The sequence below is a fragment of the Equus asinus genome, chromosome 7, assembly GCF_041296235.1.
Source record: "Equus asinus isolate D_3611 breed Donkey chromosome 7, EquAss-T2T_v2, whole genome shotgun sequence".
Lineage (NCBI taxonomy): Eukaryota > Metazoa > Chordata > Mammalia > Perissodactyla > Equidae > Equus > Equus asinus.
In genome coordinates, this window is record NC_091796.1 from 28,075,918 (window position 1) to 28,098,735 (window position 22,818).

A 22,818-nucleotide genomic window follows, 5' to 3' on the forward strand; every position below is an offset into this window, starting at 1 on the left:
AGAAGTGATTACTTTGCATACTTGCTCTCAAACAATATCTAAAATTTAAAGTGATTGAACTCAGCCTCTTTCTACTCCTGTCAAAGATAAATAAAGCTGGACACCAGTTAGAGTGGTAAAGACAGATTTTAATCAGTAACATACTATTGCAGTAGCGAAGAAGGTCAAGTGTGAACTGAAGTCAACTTCGATTTGTACAGAGGTAACTGGGTATTTTAAAGGGAGAATGAGGGAGTAGAAAGGGAGGTGAGCAGAGGCTTCATAGAGTCAGGGATGTGAAAAATCACAACAGGGTGGTCAGTGTAAACGTTGCCTAGGCCAGCTGTGTCTCTCGGCTGGCAGTTATCGAAGTTAGGATTCTATCCTCCCACAGAGACTGGGAGACAGAGGCCTTGTCCTTCCTGATGATTACGTTTTAAAGGAATGGCTCTCAGGTCCTTGAGAAAGACGCTCCTGAGCTGTAGGAGATGCATATACACCCCGAAGGGACCCAGGAAGGATTCATAACTGTAAGCCCTTTTTAGTAAACTCTAAGAAAGGATGTTCAGGAGCCTATTTTTAGGTGTTGGCTAGAACAAACTGTAAATTCTTTCGGCAGCCTCGAGCTTTCTCAGGCGGGCACTTTAAGGAGGGGCTGGGGTCATCCTAGGCATGCAGCCTTGAGCTCTTAGAAACTATGTTAGTGTTTGTACAAGTCTTTTAATGTGGGCATGGAGGTGGGGAGTGGATGGAATCATCTGTGTTGAGAACTAGTAGTTTTTTGGGTTTTTGTTGAGGAAGATTAGCCCTGAGTTAACATCCGTGCCCATCTTCCTCTATTCTATACGTTGGACGCCTGCCACAGTGTGCCTTGATAAGTGGTGCATAGGTCAGCGCCCAGGATCTGAACCAGCGAACCCCAGGCCACCAAGGCAGAGTGGGCAAACTTAACCACTGCACCACCAGGCCAGCCCAAACTTGTAGTTTTTATGGGCCAAGGTGGAGGCCCAGTCAAGAAGAGGGCTCTAAGGAGCCTGGCTAGAGTTTGATCAAGAAGAGAATGTTTCTCACTGAGTAATTTTAAGACATGCTATTTTATTGTAATAAAAAAAAAATATTTGCCAAAGCCTCCGTTTCTTCCTCTGTAAGACAGGAATATTAACATCACATACAGCTCTTGCGAGCATCTAGGACACTGCCGCCCAATAGAAATATACTGCTCTTCCGGTGTATTTTGCTCACATATCATTATCGATGTCCTTATAGCTACATTTTTAAAAAGTAGAAATAAACAGTAGAAATAAATGTTAGCAATTTCTTTTATTTACCTAATTATATTCAAAATATCCTTTCAACATGTAATCAACATTTAAAAATTATTGGAAGATTTTACGTCCTTGTGTCGTCCTTTCTTTGGAATCCAGTGTGTAGTATTTTACCCTTACAGCATCTCAATTCGGCCCACCCACATTTCAGGTTTCCAATAGCCACACGTGGCTACCGCTTTGGACCTCACAGGTCTGCAGCAGACAACTAAGTAGACCAGCCTTGCGGACGTAAGCGTGGCGCGGGTCTTAGCCGGACGGGGGCGGAGCTTCTCGGAGAGCGCGTTGTGGGCCTCACCGGCTCCCGTAGGAGAGCGCCGGCCGTGGCGGCGCCACGTCCGCTCCGGCGGCAGGAGAGGGATCGGTAGGGCCTCCGGGAGGTTCCGGGCGGCCATGGCCTTTACTTTGTACTCGCTGCTGCAGGCCGCCCTGCTCTGCGTCAATGCCATCGCCGTGCTGCACGAGGAGCGCTTCCTCAAGAACAGTGAGTGGGGCTGCGGGCGCGTCGAGGCGGCGGCGGCGGTGGGATCCCGGGGGCGCGGACCCCAGCCGGCCGCATGCGAGGGCACCCTGGGCCGGGACGGCCGAGCGGCCGAGGGCTCTGCTCTTGGGGCCCTGCCTTGGGGGGTTGCCGAGCCACTTTCATCTCGCCGGGTTTGAACTCAGCAGCGGGGTGAAGATTGTTCAGCGGACGCCCACTGTGCTGGACCCTGGGGTCGGGATGGGGGGATACAGAGATGAGCCAGGGACGCCCCTGCCTGCAGTCAGTTTAGTAATTTAATGCACTTCTCTGTGACCGCTTTTAATAGTCAAAAACTTGGGGCCTGCATTTTTAGTTAAAGAGGGAGGGGCGTGGCTCCTTTGGGAGCATAGGTAATTAGAAGAATGAACTGATGGAGGGCCTCAGGGGTTCCTGGGTTTTGGGGAAAAGAGAAAAGGGAAAATGTTGGGACTGTCACGACATCCAGCCGCCCACATTCCGAGAAAAGTTTGTTCGGTGCAGCTTACTGGGTGCCCACGATGTGCCAGGCTGAAATCTAAGAATACGAAGATGAAGACACTAGTTATGCCTGCCGGGACCTCACAACCGAGGGATCTCCGTGCCATCCTGCGCAGGCCGCTTCTTGCTGTATGAGGCAGAGTTAAGGCAGGATACTGCATGATGTGTATCATTTCTCAAATATGTCTTTGTGACTCACTGAAACTCAAACCCATGAATAAGATTGATTCATTTCGTTTATTCCTTCAGAAGAGATTTATTGAGCACAAATTATGTGCCAGCTCCATGTAATAGGAGCTGAGGTTACAGCGGTTACCCTGCCCTTCTAATGGAAGTTGATCTAAATAAAAACTGAACAAGTAACAATAACAAATATGCAGAATGTTGTGAAAGAGAAGTGCAGGCGGATACTAACTTGTGAATCTTTGAAAACTTCTTGGAGGAGGTGCATCTAACCTGAAATCTGATAAGTCAGTAAACGTTAACTAGGTGAAGATGAAGGATTGGCAGAAGTTGGGAGGGTGTGGAGTAAGAGCTGGTGTGAAAAGAAGGTTTTAAGCAGAGCAGTGACATGACGGCATCTGTATTATTTGCAAGATCTTTCTGACTACCATGGGAAGAACAGATTGGAAGGGTAGAAAAGTGGATGTGGGAAGTACCATTCCAAATAGGGCAAGTAGAGATGGTGGTATAATGTCAATTGAGTGGGTATAATAACAATAACTAACACTTAACACCAGGTACTAGGATCTGTATCAAGTGCTTTACGCATATTAACGTGTAACACTCACAACGACCCAGTGAGATAGGTACCGTTACAATGGGGAACCTGAAGCACAAAGGAGAGTAGGTAACTTTTCTAAGATCCCACAGCTAGAAAATGGTGGAACTAGGATTCATCTTAGGCAGCCTGACACAGCAGTCCATCTTTTCATCGCTATACTATATAGAAAAGTAGAAAGGGTTGAATTGTGTCCTCCCAAAAGATATATTGAAGTTCTAACCTTTGGTACCTGTGAATGTGACCTTATTTGGTAATAGGGTCTTTGCAGATGTAATCAAGTTAAGATGAGGTCACGCTGGATTAGGATAGGCCCTAGATCCAATGAGGTGTCCATATAAGGAGAGAGAGATGCAGAGACACACAGGGACAAGAAGGCCGTGTGACAACAGAGACAGAGAAATTGAAGTCATGAAACTACAAGCCAAAGAATACCAAGGATTGCCAGTAACTACCAGAAGCTAGGAGGGAGGCATAAACAAGATTATCCCTCAGAGTTCCCAAAAAGAACCAACCCTGCCAGCACCTTGCTTTTGGACTTCTGGCCTCCAGAACGGTGAGAAAATAAGTTTCTGTTGTGTTAAGATGCCCAATTGTGGTGCTTTTTTACGGCAGCCCCAGGAAACTAATACAAATCAGAAGATCTTTTAAAGGTAGGAAAGGCAGAATATACTGTTTGGACGTTGGGAATGAGGGAGAGAGGAAAAAGTCAAAGATGTCTCTTGATTTTCTGGCTTAAGCCACTGAGTGAAGGGCAGTACCTTTTCTGAATTAGAAGGCACTGGAGGAAAATTGGGCGGGGGGGCGGGGGTGCAGTAAGAAGGTGACGAGATAATGAAAGAAGTTTTGGACATGCTGAGTTTGAGATTTCTGTGAGATGTGCAAGTGGAGATGTGGACTAGTCAGTTGGACTAAAGTCTGTAGAAGAGAAGCAAGAGCCAGAGTGGAGAGTGAAAATTGAGTTTGTCAGCCACAGATGATAAATGAAGCCATGTGAAGAGATGAAATTGCTTAGGGAAGGAATAGAGTACAGAGAGTATTGGCGACTCGGACAGTCCTAGAATTTCTTCCAGTATTTAAAGTTTAGGTAGAGATCGAAGAGCAGACGGGAGAAATAGATGGAAGAGGTGACAGGAGAAATAGATGAGTGAGCAAAACAGAGAGAGGGGAAAATCTAGACCCTGGGGTTTCACAGAAGCCAAGGAGTGTTTGAAGAAGGAGAAAGAGTACAACAGTGGAATATTCAGAGAAGCCAAGTAAGACAAGGACTGAAAAGTGTCCTAAGGATTCAGGATAGTAGAGGTCTTTGGTGATTTTGGAAGACCAGTTACAACAGTGGGTAAAATCCAGATTGGAATGGGTTGAGAAATGAGTGGAAAGTGATAAGATGAAGACAGCAAAATTATCCAGTGCTATCACTAAGTTGGAGAACGTGAAGAAAGGTAACTAGAAGGAGATGCAGGGATATGTTTTATGGTGGTGGTTTTGTTTTTAGATAGGAGAGGCTTAAGCATGTCTTCAGCAGTGACGATGAGAACTAGCGAGGTCTCTTGGACAAGTCAGTGCCGTGAAAACAGCGGGGAGGGAGTGACCACTGAGGCAAATATACAAAATATAAGAAGGACAAAAAAAGAGTGATATAAGGGAGATATCCTGTGCAGCAGGTGAACCTTGATTGAATTCTAGTTCGAACATATTAACTGTAAAAAACATTTTGGGAACATTTGTTGAAATTTGGATATGGACTAGATACTAGATGATATTAAGGAATCACTATAAATTTTGTTAGTGTGATAATGGTATTATAGTTATGTAGGAAAATATCCTTATTTTTCACAAATGCATACTGAAATATTTAGGACTGAAATATTATAGTACCAGTAATTTACTTTTAAAGTATTCAGGCAGAAAAACGATGACATATGTATAGCAAAAAATTAACAGTGATTAAATCTGAGTGACAGATATGTTTTAAAACTTTCATAATTAAATGCAAAAAAAGAAAGAATCGCTGATGGAAAGGATCTAATAATGAGAGAGAAAAAGACACAGGAGAAAACTGAGGCAATTCGTAGCTCAAGGATTCTGAGAAAGTAGAAGGGGATGGGTTCTGAGGCACAGATGGAGGAGATGACATTAAGTAGGAGGTAGGTTACTGTCTTCGTTGAAAAAAGAGAAGGGATTAGCTGGAGAAGCAGGAAGTTCCTAGATTTAGTGGCAGCAAGTTTTTCTTAATTCCTAATAGCAAATGGGCCAATCACTGTGAGGTCGTGGAAAAGATGTAGGAGTGAACGTGACACAGTGTGTCTGTTCTCGTATATCTACAGTCTAATGGTAGAACAGATATTTAAAAATAAATATACAAACAGTTCCTTGAGTCTAGGATAAATGCTTTGGAGAAAGAGAACTGGGTGAGAACCATGGGAATGTAACTCCCAGTTGAATCAGGACAGTGTCAGTTTCTGAGGAAATACATTTAAAGCTGCGTCCTGAAATAGGGATAGGAATTGGCCTATTTTAAGGTACCTTTAAGACTTCTGAGTGGAGATGTCGTGTAGGCAGTTGCTATACAGGTCTAGTGCTCAGAAGGGAGGTTCTGGGAAGGATTGACATGTGAGGACTTTTGGTATTGGCTCTTAGTTTGAAACCATTGGAATGTAGGCTGTCTCTCAGAGAGAGAAGAGGTTCAAGGATTGAATCCTGAAATTATTCATTCCTGTCACAGTTCTTGGTTGCAAGGAACAAAGCTGATTCTGGCTGATTAAGCCAAAAGAAATTTACTAAAAGGTTATTGGACAAGTAGAACAGTGGAACAGAGTGGAGAATCCAAATACAGACCCATATTTATTTGGATGCTTAATTTATGATAAAGATAACACAGCATAGCACCATAGAAAGGATGGTCCTTCAACCCTTCAAAGGTTAACTGGATATCCAAAAAGAAATAAATTAGTCTTGACCCTCTACTTCACACTAAACACAAAAGTCAATTGCTAGAGCATTGTAGATCTAAATGGGAAAGGTAAAACAAAGCTGAAAGAAAACAAACTTTTTCTGAAAGGGCCATATTATAAATTTGGGCTTTGTGGGCCAAGAGGCAAAATTGAAACTGTTAGGTAGATATTTATATAACCATTTAAAAATGTGAAAAACCATTCATTTTTTCTCAGCTTTATTAAGATTGAATTGACATATAGCATTGTGTAAGTTTAAGATGTACAATGTGATGATTTGATACACATGTATTGCGAAATGCTTACCACAGTAAGGTTGATTAAGACATCTTCAGCTCATATAGTTATCATTTTGTTGTTGCTGTTATTAGGGTGAGAACATTTAAGATCTACTCTGAAGCAACTTTCAAGTATACAGTACAGTACTTTTAACTATAGAGACCATGCTAGAAATTAGATCCCTGGAACTTACTCATCTTATAGCTGAAAGTCTGTGCCTTTTGACCAGCATCTCCCCATTTTCCCCACCACTCAACCCCTGATAACCACCGTACTACTTTCTGTTTCTGTGAGTTTGCTGTTTTTAGATTCCACATATAAGTGAGTTAGTGCAGTATTTGTCTTTCTCAGTCTGACTTATTTTACTTAGCATAATGCCCTCAAGGTCCATTCATATTGTCACAAAGGGCAGGCCTTTCCTTCTTTCTTATGGCTGAATAATACTCTATTGTATGTATGTATATACACCCCACATCTTTTTCCATTCGTCTGTCACTGAACACTTAGGTTGTTTCCATGTCATGGCTATTGTGAATAATGCTACAGTGAACATGGGAGTGCAAGTTTCTATTCGAGATAGTGATTTCATCTCTTTTGGATAAAACACAGAAGTGGGATTGCTGGATCTTATATGATGGTTTTGAGGAATCCCCACACTGTTTTCCATAGTGGCTGCACCAATTTCCATTCCCATCAACAGTGTACAAGGGTTCCCTTTTTTCCACATCCTTGTCAACATTTATTATCTCTTGTCTTTTTGATAACAGCCATTCTAATAGGTGTGAGGTGATATCTCATTGTGGTTTTGATTTGCATTTCTCTGATGATTAGTGATGTTGAGCACCTTTTCATGCACTTATTGGCCATTTTTTTTTTTTTAAAGATTTTATTTTTTCCTTTTTCTCCCCAAAGCCCCCCGGTACATAGTTGTATATTCTTCGTTGTGGGTCCTTCTAGTTGTGGCATGTGGGACGCTGCCTCAGCGTGGTTTGATGAGCAGTGCCATGTCCGAGCCCGGGATTCGAACCAATGAAACACTGGGCCGCCTGCAGCGGAGCGCACGAACTTAACCACTCAGCCACGAGGCCAGCCCCCTTATTGGCCATTTTTATATCTTCATTGGAAAAATATCTATTCAAGTCCTCTACCCATTTTTAATTGGGTTGTTTGGAATATGATTGTTAATGGAGAACACTTCCAGAATGGTGGCGTGGGGACCTCCATGGATCCTCTTTCCAATGAAACAACTATAGCTAGTGAAAATTATTTAAAAAGCAAACATTTAAAGTCTCTGGGGGGGCCGGCCCTGTGGCTACGTGGTTAAGTTTGCACACTCCGCTTCGGAGGCCCAGGGTTTTGCCAGTTCAGATCCTGGGCGCAGACATGGCACCACTCATCAGGCCATGCTGAGGCGGTGTCCCACATGCCACAACTAGAAGGACCCACAACTAAAATATACAACACGTACTGGGGGGATTTGGGGAGGAAAAGCAATAAAAAAAAGTTTTAAAAACTTAGAAAAAAATAAATAAAGACTCTGGGGATTGTCATGAGAGCATACAGCAAATGGAGAAACTTTTTTTTTCAAGAAAATCTATTAAATCTCAGTAAGAACAGTGAGAATCTCTGATTTGAGACACAACCTGCTCTCCCCCCCCCCCCCAAAAAAAAGGAAAAAGAAGGAAATGATCAAGATTACACTGAAAATTAATGAAGTACAAAGTAGAAAAACAATAGAAAGAATCAACAAAACCAAAAGCTGGTTCCTTGAAAAGATCAACAAAATTGGCAAACCTTTAGCTAGACCAAGAAAAAAGGAAAGAAGACTCAAATTACTAAAATCCAGAATGAAAGAAGGGAGATGACACTAGTGACCTTAGAGAAGTGAAGAGGATTGTAAGGGAATACTATGGACAACTGTATGCCAGCAGATTACATAACTTACGTGAAAGGGACAAATTCCTAGAAAGATACGAACTGTTGAACTGATTTAAGAAATAAGAAATCTGATTAGACCTATAACATGTAAAGAGATTGAGTTAGTAATTTAAAGACTTGTAACAAAGAAAAGCCCAGGCTTCAATGCTGGATTCTACGAAACACTTAAAGAAGACTTAATTCCAGTTCTTCACAAACTCTTCCAAAAAAATAGGAGGAAGTACTTCCTAACTCATGCATTAACCTGGTATGCAAACCAGACAGAGACATCACAAGAAAAGAAACTACAGACCAATCTCTCTTTCTCTCTTTTTTTTTTTAAAGATTGGCACCTGAGCTGACAACTGTTGTCAGTCTTTTTTTTTTCTTCCCAAGGCCCCCCAGTACATAATTGTATATTCTAGTTATGAGTGCCCCTGGCTGTGCTATGTGGGACGCCACCTCAGTATGGCCTGATGAGTGGTGCCGTGACCATGCCAAGGATCCAAACCCGTGAAACCCTGGAAGTGGAGCATGGAAACTTAACCACTCAGCCACAGGGCTGGCCCCCTGATATCTCTTATGAATATAGACACAAAAATTCTTAACAAAAATACTAGCAAACTAAACCAAATGGAATTTACCCTGGGAATGCAGGGCTGGTTTAACATTTGATTAATGTAATTCATCATACTAATAAAATAAACAAAAATCACATCATCATAATAGATGCAAAAAAGAATCTGACAAAATCCAACGTTCTTTCATGGTAAAAACATGATAAAAAAAAACTAGAAATAGGAGGGAATTTCCTCAGTCTGATAAAGAACACTCTCCCCTGCCCCCAACATACTTAATGGTGAAAGGTTGCTTTCCCTAATTAGGAGTAAAAAAAGATGTCTTCTCTTGGCACTTCTGTTTAACATTGTACTGGAGATTCTAGCCAGGGCAATTAGATGAGAAAAAGAAAGTAGAAGACATCTAGCTTGTGAATTTGAAAAAGTAAAACTATCTCTTGTTTGCAGATGACATAATCTTGTATATAGAAAATCCCAAGGAGTCACTAAAAAACTATTAGAACTAATAAATGAGTTTAGTTTGGTTGCAAGATACAAGATCAGTAACAAAAATCAATTGTTTTTGTGACATGAACAATCAAAAATGAAATTAAGGAAACAGTCTCAACAATATCAAAAAGAATAAAATACTTAGGAATAAACTTGACAGAAGACATGCAAGTCTCATACTATAAAAACTACAAGGCATTGTTGAATGAAATTGAAGAATAGAGATATTTTTAAAGATAAAGAAAATAATGACATCCCATGTTCATGGATCAGAAGACTTAATATTGTTGAGATGACAATACTTAACAGTATTAGTGATTTACAGACGTAATGCACTGTCTATCAAAATCCCACTTGGCTTTTCTGCAGAAACTGACAAGTCGATCCTAAAGGAAATGCAGGGGACCCAGAATAGCCAGAACAATCTTGAAAGAGAATACAGTGCCCAGACCTTACTTCAGACCTGCGTTCCAGTTTCCTAGAAGTGAAGATCAGTAGTGTGTCCTTTCCAGAATTTCTGCAAGTGATTGAGATTTGTGCTCCTAAATGAAAACTCCCACAAACTATTGGAATGGCCCAGAAATGTTAGTACTTTGCCCTCCAGAACTTTGTCTTCCACATTTCCTCTTCCTGTCCTATTACAGAAATATTTTATCTGAGCATGTGTTTTGAATATGGTCCCAGAACTAAGAGAAAACACCACATTGGCTTGTCTAGGTGGTAAGATGTTGTTTTAAAATATCTAAATATGTTTTTTAAAAGAATTTTGAAATGTTTTAAGTATTTGTTAAATATTGTTTATGTAGGCTCTTAACTCTTCTTGCCTAGATTTTATAGTAACCTCCTCACTGGTTACCCTGCCTCCAGATTTGCTTCTCTTTTCTTCTCCCTTCCATGAGAAGCTGAGCGTGTTCCTTCATGGTTTGAAATTCTTGAGTTCTTCACTCTCCATAGCCTTCAATATAAAATTCAAACTTCCTCGTGTGACTTATAAGCCTACCATAATGTGTCCTGTGCCCCACCCCCATCCTTCCCCTTCTTTTATGCTTCCCCAACGTTTACCATGTGTGCCATTCTTACGCTGATGCTCTTTCTCACTGCAGACCCTTTACTCACTCTTCTCTGCCCGCAATGACCTTGACTTACCTCCTTTCTTTGGCTGGCTAACTCCTCAGCCTATCCTTTAAGGTGTACCTCTGGCATTTGCCTCTCTCAGAAATCATCTCTGACCCATTTCATGGGTCATAGCATCAGTGCACTTTCTTTTCTGTCTCTCCAGTAAGTAGACAGGTGACAAGAATCCTCTTATCTTTATATTCCATCAATGAATGTTTTCTAAATAACTGAATAATGTTACACTATCATTTCTTGCAATTCCTGATTTGAAAGCTACATATTTATACAAATAGTTTAGCCAGTGTTTTGAATATAGAGCAGGGAATGTGTTGTTTCTTCTAGTGTTCCACAATGATACTAATTTCCGTTTTGTACAAGAGAAAAACAACCCAGTGGATTTTAATACCTGCCAAAATTGCTCTTACTAGTTTTGTTTGTGGTGCCCAGTATCAATTTGACAAGTATTTGTGATGTCTAGTACTAGTTATGAGTGATACAAAAGAAACATTTCACACGTGAAACAGTGTGTTAGTCAGCTTAGGCTGCCATAACAAAATATCACAGCCTGGGCGGCTTAAACAACAGAAATTTATTTTCTCATGGTTCTGGAGGCTAGAAGTCTAAGATGAGGCTGCCAGCGTGGTCTCAGTTCTGGTGAGGACTCTATTCCTGGCTTATGGATGGCTGCCTTCTCACTGTATCCCCACATGGCCGGGCAGAGGGACAGGAGGAGGGAGGGAGGGAGGGAATCAAGATCTATCCTTTTCCCTTTTTTGTAAGGCGACAGTTCTGTCAGATTAGGACCCTACCCTTATGATCGCATGTAACCTTAATTACCACCTACACACCCTATCTCCAGGTACAGTCTCCTTAGGAGTTAGGGCTTCAACGTATGAGTCTGAGAGGAACACAATTCAGTCCATAGCAAACAGGTAAAATAATACAAGCTATTATTTGATTCAAGGTTTAAATGACTGCTCCAGATCAATTTAATATTGGAGTTTAGAATAGTGAGAGCTGTGTGAGCCTAAGTAATAGAGGGAGAAGTCCTGAAAGGGGTGAATCTTAAACAGTTAATCAGGTTTGCATAAATATGTAGAGAGAAATGAGCAAGGCATTCCAAAGGCCTGGTATTGTAGATATAGTATGAGCATGGCAGTTTATAGAACGTTGAGGAAAACACATGGACATGTAAGTTTCTCTTTAAATATTTACTCCTAAAAAGCATTTGTTGAATTTCATCAGGGATTAAATGGAAATTATTGTGTTGAACTGAGAATTATATTGAACCAAGAGAGACTAGTCTAAGTGTACTAGATCATTTATATCAGCATTGATATTTTTGATCAAGGTAGTTTTTAAAAATTTATGTTAGCAGTGTTCTTTGTGTAGTTTATTAGGTACTTTCACATTTATGATAGCATTCAGTTCACTTGCAAAGTTGGAAGACGTTGACAAAGTCAACTACATTCATTCTCTTTTATGGATAGAGAAACTAATCTCAGAGAGGCTGAGATTAGCCCATGGTCAGCCAGCCCTCAAAACTGTAGCTAATACTTTTTCTTGAAAATGTTGTCTAGCTGAAGGTTGTGACTGAACCTGGGTGCATTGCCATTTTGTGTGTGATTTTTTTTGAAGTCTGGACAGCAGAAGAATATGTTTGGTGTTTGCAATTACTAACTTTTTAAGTTCATTCCTGAAATTATGGCAGCAACTACTACTTGCTGGTTTATCATTTGTTGTCTGCTAGGCCCTCTAGCTATGAAGTGACAAGAAAGCTGCAGAATTAAATCTTTCTCCTTAAAAAAGAGCAAAGCTCTTTAAAGCTTTGGCCAGTTTCCTTAGAAAAACAACTGAGACTCCCTAAGTAGCAGCTGGAGGGAAAACTATTTGTTATAGTAAAGATAATCCCTGGCACCTCGTCTTTTACTTGTTGCCTTTGTGTTTGTCCATGGAATAGACAAATCATTTACGCTCGCTATGCAAAATTCAGTTTTCTTTTTCATTCTAGTAGCATATGAATAGAAGCCAGGCTAAAATCAACTGAGAACTTACTATTTTTTTACATTATTTCAATGCTGATGCTTAAATTATGATACTCCCATTATTTTAGAGTTTTATCCTGTCTCATTGGTTTGTGTCAGTTTAGTGTTGGAAAATATGTTTTTCCAGGGAGTCACTCCTCTCATTATGTAAAAACATATTTAAACATCTTTTTGGAACAAGTATAAAAGAAGACTGTTGGAAATTATGGTTTTTGGTAAAAATTGAGTACTTGATCTGTAAAGTACTTAAACAAGTTCTTTTTACTATCTAAGACATTTTGGCTATGGGTGGAAAGGACTGATGATTTTGGCAATGATAAATTTCAAAAAACCAAGTATAGAAAATAAAACCAACAATACCATTTAAAGGTTGTTTTAAAGCATAATTTTAAATATTCAGAATGACTCATGGATGAAGCCCCTCCTCTTACAGAACTCATTCCTGTCCTGAGGATGTTCATTCTCTGAAGAGAAAGGCCTAATTGCAGAGGGGTTTCTCCAAGAGACGAGCATCTTTACAGGCTTGCTTTTTAAATGTCTTTTTTCTTTTTATCAAAGCAATGTACCTATTTGTGGTTTTCAAAGTCAAACAGTTCTTCAGTTTAATAAAGAGAGATAGAAGCCTGCTATCCCATTTCTCCTCAACCTGAGCCTGTTCCTGAAAAGCATTGTTTTCAACTCTTCCAAGCTGTGAGTCATTGACTTTCTACTATGGAAGGGTTTAGCACAATTTTGCCATCAGCAGCACACTCATGGTTGTGTAAGCACCAGTACACACTTACTTCCCCTCCCCCATCTCTGCCTTCTCCAACCAGTTATTGGTAATGTCAGTATTCCATATTTACATTATTATCACTGTGAATATTGCTTTCAGCTGAACAAGAAAAAAATAGTGACTTATTTTTCATTCCAGCTGATTTGTGGCTTGGGTATAGAATTCTAGATTGAGAACTAATTTTTATTCAGAGTTTTAAAGACATTGTTCCATTTCATTTTCTCATTTCCACTGTTGCTGTTAAGAAATCTAATGCCATTCCGTTTCCTGATTCTTTGTGGGCAACCTAGCTTGTCTCTCTGAAAGCCTTTAGGATATTCTGTTTATCCTTAGGGGTCTGAAATGTTAGGCTAATGTGGCAACTTATGGGTCTCTTTCCGTTCTTTGGGCTGTGCTTTCATTGGGCCCTTTTGGCCTAAATGCTCATGTTCCGCAGTTCTGGGATATCATCTCTTAATATTTATTTAATAGTTTCTTCCTATTTTTTCTTCTCTCTTTCTGGAACTTCAGTTATTTTGACAGATTGATACTCTTGTTTTTTCTTTAATTTTGCCTTTTCTAGATTTCCTCAATCTGTCAACAATTTCTTTTGAACTTTTTATGGTAATATAGCAAGAACAAGAGCTTCTTGATTCCTGAATGTTCTCTTTTTTTTTGTGGCATCCTGTTCTTGTTTCATAGCTACAGTAGCTTTGCTCCCTCTAAGGATGTTCATTTTTTTTAAATGTCATCTTCTACTTCTACTTCTGCAAAGTCTCCTTTTCTGGTTTTTGCTCTATCTTTTCATGTTAAGAATTATTCCTTCTTGACTGTCAGTTCATTTTTAATTATAGGCACTGAGAGGCTCATTGGAAGCTCTGTGTATGTGGTTGGGGCTTGTTTACTGGTGGGCCTCACTGTAAAGTGATTAAGCTGTTTTGTTGAGACCCCCCAAATGTCTATATCTGAAGTCTCTTCCTAGGCAGCTGGCCAATTTCCAGAATAATTTTCTAAGTTCTGTCTGCAGAATGTAAGTGTACATGTCCAGACTTACATGAGAGACAACAAGGGAAACGGGCAGGAGTCTTACACTTTGGTGTTCAGACTTTCATTCAGTCCCCTCCCTGGATATCCCCAGGTCCACAGCTTCTCAGTCTGTCTCTGCTGAGAGTAAACCTCCTGTCCTCCGATGGGGTAAGAGAGGGATAATCTTCCCATGAGTTCAGTCTAGCAAGGGGGTGGGAGGAGGGGGGAGCAGCACTAACTGCTCTTATATAGACTTAGTTCATCCTCCTGTTTTCCATCCCTCTCACCCACACTGGCTGTTTGAGGCTTCTCTCACTTTTCCCGGGTTCTCAGCACAATTCACCTTAGTTTTTTATTGTGTGTTTCCTGAAAGTTTGGGTTTCAGCTTTCTCTGCTAAGTCAGTTACTCTTCCATTTATTTTTTATTGTCCAAATTTTGATCGATTTCTCTTTCCTGGAGACTTCCCTCTTGTGAACTTATTCTTTTATTGTCATTTTTAGTAGAGTTTCAGGAGAAAGCTAAGATAAAAGTGTATATCCATTGATGGGGTTCAGGACATGCTACCCCTGGCTGGGTCTGAAAATTAAACTGACAAAGATTAATAGGAGAAATATTAAGAGAGAAAACTCAAGGGGTTGAGACAGTGAGATTTTAGAGCCGTGTATTGAAGAGTCTCACAGGAAGTAGTAGAGGCTGTGGTAGTAATCACTGTGATAGTGGTGGTTATACCATGGGCACTCAAAAAAGAGTGACACCCCGTGGACTGGGAAGGCTGTAAGCACAATGTGAGCTAGGTCTTGAAGGGTGGCTGGGAGCCAAAATACATCAGCTCTGTTGTGAAATTGAATTTTAAATTAGTTTTATACCACAACATATCTCAGCGCTGATGTGACAAAGCAAGCAAACTTTAATTCAACCAAATAAAAGTTGAGTAGGCAAAGTGAGGTCTTGTTTCCTGATACTTGGTTCTTTCATTTGTAAAATAAAGACTTGCTCTCTGTCTTCAAGTTTAAGGGTTAGCATGGCAGGAATTAATTAAGCCCTATAGTCATATGAAATAAAAAAAAATTCATAGTCATGTGAGATATGAAAAGTGGACCTGAAATGAGGACAAAAGAAGGACACATTGCAAAAATGAGGACATATAAGTCTCCAGAAGAATGTGTAAGGCAATAAAAAAGAACTAGCAGATAAAGGTTAAGAAATAATGCTTTACAATATCAGGAAAATGACATAGAAGAAAGTAAAAGACTCATTTACAGAAAATAAGTGGGATAGTGGGCTAAATTCCTCACCTCAGAATTGAGAAATGAGGAGGAACGATCAGGTTAAAAAAAACATACGCCCCTGCTGGCAGGGTGGAGCATGCTGTGAAGGCCTAACCAAGCTGTGACCAGGTTTATGTTAAAATTTCCCCAAGTAATGTAGATAGTGAATCCCAGCTACAACATTTTTATACCAATAATTACGTTCGGTTATATAAAATTCTGAATTGAGCTAATTAATTATTCAACTTGATAGTATGCTTTGGTTTTCAGTTCTGACCTGAAAGTGTTTTGTGTGTTCATTTATAAACAGGGAAAGAAACCAATCAGGGTGTCGCAACAGTCATCTTTACTGAATTAAATGCCATGGAATAATTTACTAGATTGTGATTTATTTTATAAAATCAAAGTAGAAATGGAATGAGTTTTTGCTGCTTATCAAAAGTAAAAATTATACTCTAAAGATAAGTCATATGACTATGTTTTTAACAAAGGCTCAACATAATTTTTCAGAAGATGGCTAATGAGGGAGCAAGGTGAGTGCATCATAAATTTTAACACAGGTAATCATCTTTATTTGCAGTTGGCTGGGGAACAGACCAGGGAATTGGTGGATTTGGAGAGGAGCCAGGAATTAAATCTCAGCTAACGAACCTTATCCGATCTGTAAGAACCGTGATGAGAGGTAAGAAGAAAAACGAGTGGAACACTCTTAAGTTTTAATTTTGTGGTTTGAATTAAGTAGCAAAATTTCCGAGTGTGAATACTATCACATTCCATTTTTGTAGTGGGATTTTTTTTCTCTTTAACCTGGCTTTACTGCTTAATAGTTATTGGTTTCTGTCTTAGTTTGCCTCTTCTTTCTGTCTAAGTTAGTCGATGCAAATAGGATGCTCAGTGCTATAGTCTGTGTGTTACCTCTCAGAGTTAAAAGACTGATGTTTTTGCCTTTGGAAACTCTCTTGCTGCCAAGTAGTAAAGTCATCTAGAGTCTTGTAAGGCTTTCAGAAGAAAAATAAAGCTCCCCTGTTTGCTCTTTTGTTAGAAAATATTAGAGCAACTCAAGAAAGAAGAGTTTAAAACCTTTTATTTAAAACCGTGAAAATTAGGATCTCTCTCTCTCTCTGTCTCCCTCTTTCTTTGTTAGCTGCTTTAATCACAACTCACAACTTTGGATAGAATGATAAATAAGTTCATTTTAAACTTCATAATGAAGCTACAGAATCTTCTTTGCACTTTATTTCTAATGTGGAGTGTCTCCAGCAGTAGAATGTGGGTCTACTTCTGCCTGGGTCCAGTGTGCTTCTCTGTTCCCAGGGCTGCACCAGCACTATCCACAGATGTTTTCGTACGGATCTAGTTGTGCGAATGTGACCCTCATCCCCAGTCACACAAGCCCTCTTTAGAAGTTGTTTTGGATTTTATGATCCAGTGCATGTTTGAATGTTGCTCTGTTACAAGTATTTGCAACATGATTATGATGACATATTGTTAGGTATTTTCATCTATCCTGAATGCTAGTAACTATGACTTAGTTTTTTTCTATTTTCTTTACAGTAACAAACTGTTTGTTTTCCTTGCAGTGCCGTTGATAATAGTAAACTCAGTTGCAATTGTTTTGCTTTTACTGTTTGGATGAAGATCAGTGGAGGAAATGGAGACTCAGAAGAAGAGCTGCCAGCAGAAGTTATTACTTCAGTCTTTATTGGAACATACATATCTTAGCTGGCTGTCCTTGGACTTGACAAAAATGTAATCCTGACAATAAAACCAGAGTCCCTATTTATCTGATTTTTTTAAATGTTGCACTTATAGTTTCATTACAAAAAGATCAGATCATCAGAGGCAGTAACTATCCAGGACTGGAATTACATTTGATTGCTGACTGTTAATAAAAGTTCATGCTATGCTAATAATTGTTAAAAGGGTACCGGACTGTCACTTCTATGTCTTTAGCGATTTTTCTCTCTCACTTCTCAGGGATGAATTTTTTTTCAGTTTTGAAGTTCCTTATGAGTTAGCTATGATATGAGAGTGATTATCCTCCTAGATAGAATTTAAAGAATTTTTAAAGAGTAATTACTACATATAAAATGATAACTAGGTAATTTGGATAATTTTATTTTGAACTGTTTGATTAAATATTTTGTCTATATATTGTCTCGGCTATGAAAAATTCAGATTTATGGTAACTATTGAGAAGCAGTACTCTCTGATCTCAGGGAGAATTCTAATTTTGTAAGTCAGATAGTAACATGATGATTGTGTTTTTGTTTTAAGTTCTTTTCATGCATTTGTTATTTTATTAATTGGCCTGAATGATGAGACCAGATCAGTATTTACGTATTTTCATTGGTAGAAAAATCTATGTAGAAAAGTCTATGCCCTTTTTACAGTGATGACTTATTTTTTTACATCAGCATAAATATTAGCCTGCAAGAGCAATCCGAAACAATCACAATTAAAACTATGCTACATAAGAAGCCTTTATTGTGAAGCATTTCCCTCTCCCAAAATTACCACGTTTCCATCTCTGAGGAGCACATGAAGGGGTATGATTCTTATTTCCTCATTCTCTCTGTCAATAGAGCATTCATGCTGGATAAGTTGTTTTTGTTTTGTTTTTATGTCTCAGACCATTCCACATTTGCTCATCCCATAATACAATTTTATGCAGAGAGATTAAAACTATGTAAATGGTTTTTCTGAAAATTATCAGTTATAACACTTTAAAGGGTGTGGAATGGCATCTTTGTTTATAGGAGAACATTTCTAAATAAAGTTAAATTTCCAAGTCAAGCACTTGTTTTTGTACCTTAGTATATACCTGTCAGTCTTAAATGAATTAATCTCATTTTGTGTGTAACACTTCTTATATATGTTCTTTGCTGTACAATCAATGAGCATAGATTTAATGAAAGTAAACATTCACAATCCATTTTCTCTCTTCAGTGAATTAACCGAGTTGCTGACATACATCAGGAAGACTCAGGAGGGCGAGCCCTGGTGGCCTAGTGATTAAGTTTGGCATGCTCTGCTTCAGTGGCCTGGGTTCAGATCCTGGCTGTGGGTCTACACCATTTGTCTGTCAGTGGCCATGCTGTGGTGCATCTCACATACAAAAAGAAGAAGATTGGCAACAGATGTTAGGTGAGGGTGGATCTTCCTCAGCAAAAAAAAAAAAAAAAAAAAAGTATGAGCAGCTTTATTCTGTGACTTAAGTTACTTCTAAAATTTTGAGGCAGGTATTGAATGCCTATGGGCCGTGCCTGAGCTAGAGATGGATGATCTCTGGGCCATGGCTTTGCAACTGAACCAAAGAAATGTACTGGGGATTCTTAGGTGATTACTTGGCTCATGTGAGCAACTAACATATTTGACACTTAGAGGCAATGTTCTTTTCACCTTACAAAGATCTGATGCATGAATCTGAGTTTAAGCCACTGAACAGATTAAAAAGCAGCCATTAATTGAGAGTAGTCCCATTTCTCCAGAGCCTGTGAGCCCTACAGAATTTTAAAAAGAAAGAAAAGAGAGACATTGACCTAATGCTGTTTTCATGTCAAACATATAACTCACCTTCATGTTCATTTAGTGTTGGGATCCTGTCCAAGTTCACTCTGATGGGCAGCAGTCACAGCAGGGCAGGATTCTGTAGCAAAGCAGTTCCGAGGAAAGTGAAGCACTGAACATGAAAGTATTTCATCTCTGGAAGCCACTTACACACTTCTAGCTTTAATGTGCCTGAAGGGAGGTCTGTAAGCTTTCACAGGTTAGCCCAGGTTTCCCCAGAGCAGTTGTGATGCCATAACTTAAGTGCCTGCTTACCTCCCCGCATCCTCTCCCTTAGCCATTCTGAGGATTAACGCTTTGTGATCATTCCGGACTCCAAATATCCATGATGTTGATGGTCCTTATGTATTCTGACCCTGCATCTGTATGCCTCTGGCCTCTTGGGAAGGATCTTGACTCTAGTCCATAGATATTAACGAAATTCATGTCCTAACCCTTAAGTACGGTAGTTTTTAAACTTCGTTAACAGCAGAACCAGATTTTCAAAACAGGTCCTATGTTTATTTATTTATTTAGTGGAAGTCATAATAGTTTATAACATTGTGCAATTTCAGTTGCACATTATTATTTGTCAGTCACCATATATATGTGCCCCTCTGCCCCTTATGCCCACGTCCCAACCCCATTCCCCTCTGGCAACCACTAATCTGTTCTCTTTGTCCATGTATTTGTTTATTTGCCACATGAGTGAAATCATAGGTGTTTATCTTTCTTTGGCTTATTTCACTTAACGTAATACCCTTCAGGTCCATCCTGTTGTTGCAAAACATCCATTTGTTTTTGGTTGAAACAGGCACAAGGCCCCTGTTCAACCTCCACCTCATTTTGTCAAGCTTCCTAAGGCCGTTCTACAAGTTTTCAAAAACATGGTTAAAAGGTACCTTTTTAAAAAATGCCTGCTTTAGCTAGAGTAGGCAATATGATCGGTGCTCTATAGGTATATGCAATCACTTGTGTGTCTGTGTGTATACTCATGAAATGACTTGAGAGAAAGCAATATATTTGAGTAGTAAAAAGAGTAGGAGGCAGGATAGTTCTAGTAAGCCAAGAAAAACTTTTTATTATGTGACTTAAACTTCCTAAGACCTCAATTGTTTTTGATTGCTTCATCTGTAAAATTGGTCAATAACCTTCAGAACAGAAATCTGGTCTAGATGATTTATGTATATCTTTTTCAGGTCACTAACCTTTGATTCTAGACATAGCTCCACCAGAGTTCTCCCAAAGTAAAGTGTTCTTGGTGAAATAAAACACTTTCTCATTACCTTAAAGTTTCAAAGTTATTACCAATAATAAAATTTTGATAATCAAAGTGGAATTATTTCTTGCTAAAATTTTCCTTGGCTCCTGATTGGTCATTAGATGTCAAATACTGTGAAAACATTCTGTGCAAGGCCCTGGGACACATAATGGGCAATGCCCAAGAGGATTAATGATCAAGATAAGTTTTGGAATCCTGCTTTTTTTGTTTCCATTCTGAGACTGCTTTATGTGTCCATTCCTCCTTTGAGTTTTTGCCCCTTTTCTTTCCCAAATTCAGCCCCTCCTTTTTGATGTCCCATCTCTTCTTTATTCATCTTGCCCTTTGGCAAGCAAAGACACTTGAGTCTTTTGAGGAGGAAGCCGTTAGTTTTGTTCTGTTATTCCCATCATAGTGAATGACACCACCAGTTATACTACCTAACTGCCCAAACCTGAAACCTAGTTCTTGTTGCCTTCCTTCCTTTCCCTTACTCTCAATCTAATCTATCACCAATTTCTATTTTACCTCCTAAAATCTCTTCAATTTGCCTTTGGTTTGTTTCCAAACATTTTAGTTTAAGCATCTCTCTTGTAGCCCTGCAGTAGCTTCTTTTCTGGTCTCCACATACATTTTTGCCTCTCCCATCCATTTCTCCATATTGCATCCACAGTAAGCATTTAGAAAAACGCGTGCCTTAATATTACCCACTTGCTTAAAATCCTTCAGTGGCGTTTTAATCTGGTCAAAGCCACAGCTCCTAGTTCTGAAGGGGAAACTAAAAACAGGTTCCTTTGCCTTCAACCAAGTAGGCCCCTCACACAAAGAATTTGGATTTAACAAACACGAAGAAGACAAAAACAATCTCCAGACCCAGTGGAGAGGAAAGCAGAGGGTCCCTAGTCCAGGGGACAGAAAGGGTTATTGCTCACAACACGGTTGACTGCAGCACTGGCAGAGGGGATGTCGGACGGTTCCAGCAGCATATGCGTCCCCAGTCAAGGGCAAGAGCAGCAGTTTTTCAAGGGGTTCCATGTGTGTAAACCAAAGTGTATCCTATTATGTCACACTGCTTCAGAAAGTTTTTCATCAAGCCGTTTTCATAGAGAGTGCAATAGGATGACCACCTCTGCCCTCAAGGAGTTTAACTTATTTGGATCAAAGGGAGACAAGTAGGGACTCTCAACGGGGAGGGGTGGGAGGAGGTTCCACGTAACCCAAGATATTGCTCCCCTAGGGACGATGGGCAAGCCTGTGGTAGCTCTCTAACGAGAGACAGAGAGGCAGGGTGGGAAACTTGACGGCGTAAGGGCTTGGAACAACTGATGCAGGAAAGGAGGGACCTCGCTGCCTGAGGTAGTGTTTAATAAAGACAGCGATACTGTCAGATGCTATTCAAATAGCAAAGCAGGAAATGACGACTTCAGAGACTGAGTGTTTCAAGGAAAATAGCAAGGAGATGACTTCTGATTACTCCTCGAGAATGGACGATAAGTGGTGGCGTGAGGGAGGGTAGCGGCAAAGAAAGTTAGTCAATGATTCTTGGTTCAACAGTGGCGCTGTGGAATGGGCAACAGCTACAAGCAACTCAGAGGTTTTTGTTTCCCTCTTGCCTCTGGGCCCAGCAGGCCGCACCCCTCAGGGAGCAGGTCTCAAGAACATCTTCCCGTTCCGCTCGACGGCGGTGAAGCAGCAGGATTAGACCCAGTACCACGTACCGGAAACTAGTAGGTAACCCTAGGCAGAGGAGGCGGAGATGGAAAGAGGGAGGCGGGACTTCCGCTGCGGCGCCGGGCCCAGTTTCCGGCCTCGATCGGACAGCTGCAGGGCCGGGCCTGAGGACGTCGTGGGCCGCTGCGCTGTGCTGCCTTTCCTGTGGCGGGGCTTTTGCTGAGGACAGCGTGCGGAGCGAGGGTGAGGAGCCGCTCTGGGACGGGTGACCGTCCGCTTTTCTGGAGGCTGCATTGCTTTGTGAAGAGGGCTCGGGGACATACCGGTTGCGTTTCTAGGCCACCCCCTCCGGGGGCACGGACCAACCCGCGTGCTCCATCCGTGAAGACTGCGCCCCCCCTCCCCCCCCCGCATTCTGGGAGGGGCCCGCCCCCTCGGCCGCGGCGCTACTGCGCGTGCGCGGAGCGAGGCGCTTCCGCCAGAACTTGGGGTGCGCGGGGCTGTTCGTCGCCCAGGGCAGACCGCTGGTCTCGTGTGTTAGTCATTTTTCGAAACGTGCCCCTGGACGATATTTCGAAGCTGGCGTCCCTTCCAGTCAGTCTGGCGTTTGCCAGGTCCTGGGACCTGGGCTGGGTCAGAGGGCTGTGGCTCGTCTTGAGGTCCCTTCCCATCCGGCAGATGGAGGAGATCGCTGTTGAGTTAGTGTTGAAAGATCCTTGTTCTTGGAATCCTTCCAGTTATAGAGACCGGGATTCATGAGTTTAGTTAGTTCGGAAGTCTCTATTGAGCGCTAAACAGTGGAAAAGGCAACACAGCCCTTTAACT

The 22,818-nt window shown here is 40.6% G+C and overlaps 2 protein-coding genes across 3 annotated transcripts in view; both read left to right on the forward strand.

The window, feature by feature from the left end:
* Window positions 1-1,477: 1,477 nt before the first annotated feature.
* IER3IP1 (immediate early response 3 interacting protein 1) lies at window positions 1,478-18,308 on the forward strand. Its single transcript, XM_014841292.3, has 3 exons — window positions 1,478-1,788; window positions 16,093-16,194; window positions 17,093-18,308. The coding sequence occupies exons 1-3, from the start codon at window positions 1,698-1,700 to the stop codon at window positions 17,146-17,148; spliced, it is 249 nt and encodes an 82-aa protein (XP_014696778.1). The 5' UTR covers window positions 1,478-1,697; the 3' UTR covers window positions 17,149-18,308.
* Window positions 18,309-22,080: 3,772 nt separating this feature from the next.
* Window positions 22,081-22,818, forward strand: part of HDHD2 (haloacid dehalogenase like hydrolase domain containing 2) — a 38,663-nt gene continuing 37,925 nt past the window's right edge. Inside the window, exon 1 of one of the 2 annotated variants that reach the window (XM_014841293.3) lies at window positions 22,081-22,236. The gene's annotated coding sequence lies outside the window, so the exon portion shown is untranslated. The remainder of the gene's footprint in view (window positions 22,237-22,818) is intronic. The other variant, XM_014841294.3, reaches the window with a different exon arrangement.